This window comes from Coptis chinensis, chromosome 4 (assembly GCF_015680905.1).
Source record: "Coptis chinensis isolate HL-2020 chromosome 4, ASM1568090v1, whole genome shotgun sequence".
NCBI lineage: Eukaryota > Viridiplantae > Streptophyta > Magnoliopsida > Ranunculales > Ranunculaceae > Coptis > Coptis chinensis.
The window spans coordinates 64,303,315-64,307,921 of record NC_141459.1 but is presented as its reverse complement, the minus strand read 5'-3'; the positions used below and the strand labels follow the sequence as shown (position 1 = coordinate 64,307,921).

The 4,607-nt window shown below is 39.5% G+C and overlaps 1 protein-coding gene across 1 annotated transcript; it reads right to left on the bottom strand.

Moving 5' to 3' along the window:
* Positions 1-1,532: 1,532 nt before the first annotated feature.
* Positions 1,533-2,210, bottom strand: LOC147504373 (uncharacterized). The gene has a single exon (XM_086605176.1). It carries the CDS (start codon positions 2,208-2,210, stop codon positions 1,533-1,535), a length of 678 nt encoding a protein of 225 aa, XP_086461302.1.
* Between the last annotated feature and the right edge of the window lie 2,397 nt (positions 2,211-4,607).

Below are 4,607 nucleotides of genomic sequence, written 5' to 3'. Positions count from 1 at the left end.
TATCCGCTTCCTCAAGTCTGAGCAAGTCACACAATTTCCCTCGAACAAGGAACTCTTGGGCACTAAGAGAAGAATCTGATGGATTCTGCTGGAGTCTTTCTTGAATCGCATCCAACTCCTCTCTTGTATCTTTAACAAGCCTCTGAGTATTACTGCAGACTGACCGTGCCCACCCTTTCAAAACAGCTTTTAGGCTCTTCAATTTCTTTGTTAACATAAACGTTGGGCATCCATGATCTGCTACTGTCCAACATTCTTTTACCATATCAGCAAGAAATTACAGAACCTAAACGGGGGATAACTTCAGAAGGTAGAGAGAAAGGACAACACTAATGGGCTATGATCTGAGCAGCCTTGATTGAGGAATTCCACCTTTGTAGCCATCTATATAGAAAACCAAGCAGAGTTGACTAGGCATCTGTCTATTTTTTACCACTTTCTAACACAGTCCCCGCCACTATTCCAGGTAAAGAAGCATCCTGATGCCGAGTGATCAACTAACCCAGCTACATTCAAACTATTAGCAAAAGGGAAGGTTTCTCTCAGATGCACAACTCTATCACCTATTATTTCATGAGAGAATATCACATTATTAAAGTCCCCCATTACACACCAAGGATCATGCAAACTAGCACTGATAGTCTTCAGCTCCTCCCACAAAACCAATCTTTCATGTCTTTTATTGCCCGCATATATAATAGTAACAAAAAAAGACAGCCCATATTGGAGGAGGGTAGCCCTACAGTGGATAAACTGACTGCCCTCCACTACCTTTTGCACATTCAAAAAATTTCGGTCCCAAGCAAGCCATATTCTACCATACTCATGACTCGAGTAATTATGTTCCACTTCCCACGTTGGGCAAACCATCGCTGTTATACTTATAAATCTATCCATTCTAACTTTCATTTCCAGAAACCCCATACATGTTATCTTTTGCTCTGTAATAAACTTATTCATCTGGTTTGCTTTTGTAATCTCATTCAGTCCCCTAACATTCCAGCTACATATCTTAATCATTTTATTTTAGTTAATGGTTCCTCCTCTTTCCCCTTCCTCTTTGTCTACCCTTACTTCGTTTCCCCGATGGCGTTGCTTGCTTTTCACTTCTCTTGCTTTGGGCCCTAGTTTGTATAGAGGAACGCACTAGGACATCCCTCACAGGAGTAGGATTAGAGGTGTTATCTCCAAATAACTCCGGTTATGCATCCGAGAGGTCATCCTCCATGTCAACTAATGCCTCAAATAAGTTTCTCTCTACCTGAAACAGTTCTGCATCTGGATGGGTCAGCCTTATTTGTTAGAGAGGAGTCACTAAGGAATTCTCTGCCGATGTCTCTACCAATCATTGGCCATCTTCAACATACATACACTCCACTCTACCAGGAGATACCATGTTAACTTGCTTAGTCTCAGGCTCTTCACTTTCTGCCGTTTCTTGCCATACACCTTGCTGGATAGTACTACCCACAGTAGCCACTATAGCAAGATTATCTTGATTCTCAATAGGCCTCGTAATCATCTCTTAGTTGTTATTTAAGGCAACCACCACTATCTACTAGGGGTTCCACAATACCACCATCTACTTGTTCTGTCCCGCTGACCTCCTCCTGTTGGCTTTCTGTGTGGCCCTCAACTGCATTTGGATTTATCTGCACCTCCTCATTTTGTGGTGTTGTTCTTCTTCTCCACACCCGAATAGTCCTTCCTACACATTTGTCTTCAGTATGCCCAAACCGGTTACACTTACTACAGGACACAGGCTTCCATGGGTCAAGTGGTATTACCACCTCACGATTTCCAGCCTTCACTTTGATAGATTCCTTATACACATGATTAACAGAAAACTCTATGCAAAATCTCGCAAAAGATAATCTTCTCCGTTTAGCAGTCGCATCATCCATAAACATAGGAGTACCTCCAACCAAACTAGCCAGGTAAGACAAACCATCAAACGTCCACATCTCCTTTGGAACATCCATCAGCTTTACCCAGACTGGAGCTGAGGCCACCTTATTCCTGTAATTATCTACCTCAACTGTCCATGGTTTCACAACAAACATTCTACCCGCAATAAATACAGGCCCCTTTTCAAGTACCATTTGACTATCCTCAGGGATCGAAAAGTTCATATAGAATAGTTCCTTGTCAGTGGTGATATCAAATGATCCTTTAAGCTTCCATTTTTTCTCCAGGAACTCCTTTACCATTGGATACGAGAGCCTTGAGTCCAGAAAATAACCCACCAGGTACTCATCCCATTGTTGGATTCCTTGCTCAAGCAGTTCTTGTGGAAACTGAGCTACTTCTCCTACATAGATTGGAGTGTATTCTTTGAAAGCTACTGTCGATTCCTATGCCCCATTCTGACCGAAGAGTGCACTCCAAGAATTAGTTCGTGCATTAGTTCGTACTCCAGCAGCGTTGTTTTGTGTAGATGACATCGGAGGAGGGTGGGGGTTACTCGTTGAAGCCATTATGAATAGCAGACTACTACTTACCTTTCCTTTATTGAACTCTCACTGTAAATCAATAGAGGATTTTACCAATAGAGGAAAGGAGAAAGATGTATGTTTAGATAGTACTCAGTAAGAAGATAGGAATTAGCTAAAAGCGGTAATAAAAAGGAACACTAGATCAAGAAGTAACTTAAGTTACATCACAAACAAGTCGCCCATAAACAGTCCCCATTACAAAGCCCATTGGATTTTTCTAATTCAGCAATTCCATTTGAAGCAACTAACTAATTTTGGTTTTCCACAGGTCTTTCTCTTTATTTTCTTTACTCATTCAAGATGGGTAGACTTATTTTTATTTTTATTGGTTTGAAAGATGGGTAAAGGATTTGTGGTTGTGAAAAGGCTAATGAAAAAGGCTCAGTGGGGCGACTAGCGGATAATTACTTATGGGTATGAATTTTTAGCTATATGGATCCAAAGAGGGCTTAAATTCTCGCTTAGGATATGGTATGGTGATCAAGCAAGTGGATGTGTGATTTCTCTACTCACATTATACTTCTCCTTTGTGTCATCACTCAGATACTCACTCATATGAGGCTTTTAGGCTAGATTCTCACAGGATGTGTAAAATTAAGTAGTCTAACCTAGGTCTCAGAAAAATATTGTCAAGTACACTTATACATGCTCATGCAAGATGTTAATGAAAAGATGCAATGACTATTACCTACATATTAACCTAAGTGTCTAAGAACTACTCTTAATTCTATTGCTACTTGAGATTTCTAGACTAATATCATCATGGAAAAGAAAATAATACCACTATCCTAAGTGCATAGTATAAACTAATTTTACATTTTTTTATATTTTATACGACAAATAATACGTAATATACAACTTAATATGTGCTTAAACATTTACAGCGTGTTTCTATACCACCCCCAAACAGAATCATGCCTTGTCCCTAAAGTATGGAATGAAAATAAAGGATAGAGAGTACCATAGAAATGTGTTTCTAAATGGGAGCACCTGTAAAAAAAGTTAAACGATACAAAGATAAAGAAATAAATTGCAAACGCAACTCCTATATGAGTTCCATCCATTATGGAGATAACATGAATTAAGAATCGCTTGGGACATAAACACGGACACTAACAAGAAATTATAAATATTACCATATATAGTTGCACAAATCAGGCATTATCCTCCCTTGTAAAATGAGGTGCCTTTAAGTCTTGGAAATCTATGACTACTTTCCATGTCTTTATTCTATTTTCATCTACCCTTGCCAACCTATTTAGTGCAACTTGATCAGACGGGGTATATGGGGCTATTAGGTGAGGTTGGATGTGCCAGCCAGGCCATACCATAGCACATAAAGAACGGACTATAGCATTGGTAGTGCGCATTGTGTCAACCTTAACCCAATCGGTGAAACCTGTACAAAATTCCAAAAAGAAAAATAGCATAATATGAGTGACTGTGATTGGCATAAGAAGGTACTGATGGCTTACAGTCTGGGCTCTAGCAAGACCAGCCACTATGGTTTTGGATATATCATAAAACCAATGCCCCTTTGCTAAAGCAATGAAGGCGTTGCATGCACGGGAATCAGCAAATTTGAAGTGCCAATCTCCTAGGACATTAAGCTTAAGGAAAAGCATAGTAAGGCCCTTATTAAGGGCCATGTTTCCTAAGGATACATTACATTGGCCTTGGTGTTCTACTTGGAATATACCCGCACCATAGGTCTCGTGGAAGTTTACCTAGTCATAATGGTTGTCATTATCAGCTATTATGTATCGGTGTTTTGGGCAGGGGTTGGAATTCCTAATGAAAATGAAACTAAGTATTTAGTCAATTCAAAGGGTTCATCATCTAACATTATGCTTAGTGTTTGTTCTCCATTGGAGCGGTCAAAGAAGGTAACATGCTCATAAATATACGTAGTAAGTGCAGGAGAATAAGTTTGATCATGTCTTACCAATAGGGTCTCCCATTCGTGCTCTAATATCATGTCATCAAAGTATGCACCGTACTTGTTATTGAGAAATAGACCCTCAAAAGGATGACTGTTCATATAATTTTTGGAGTAAACATAGCAAACAAGTAATGAAATTAAGTACTGGAAGTTAGAGAAGAAAAACATGG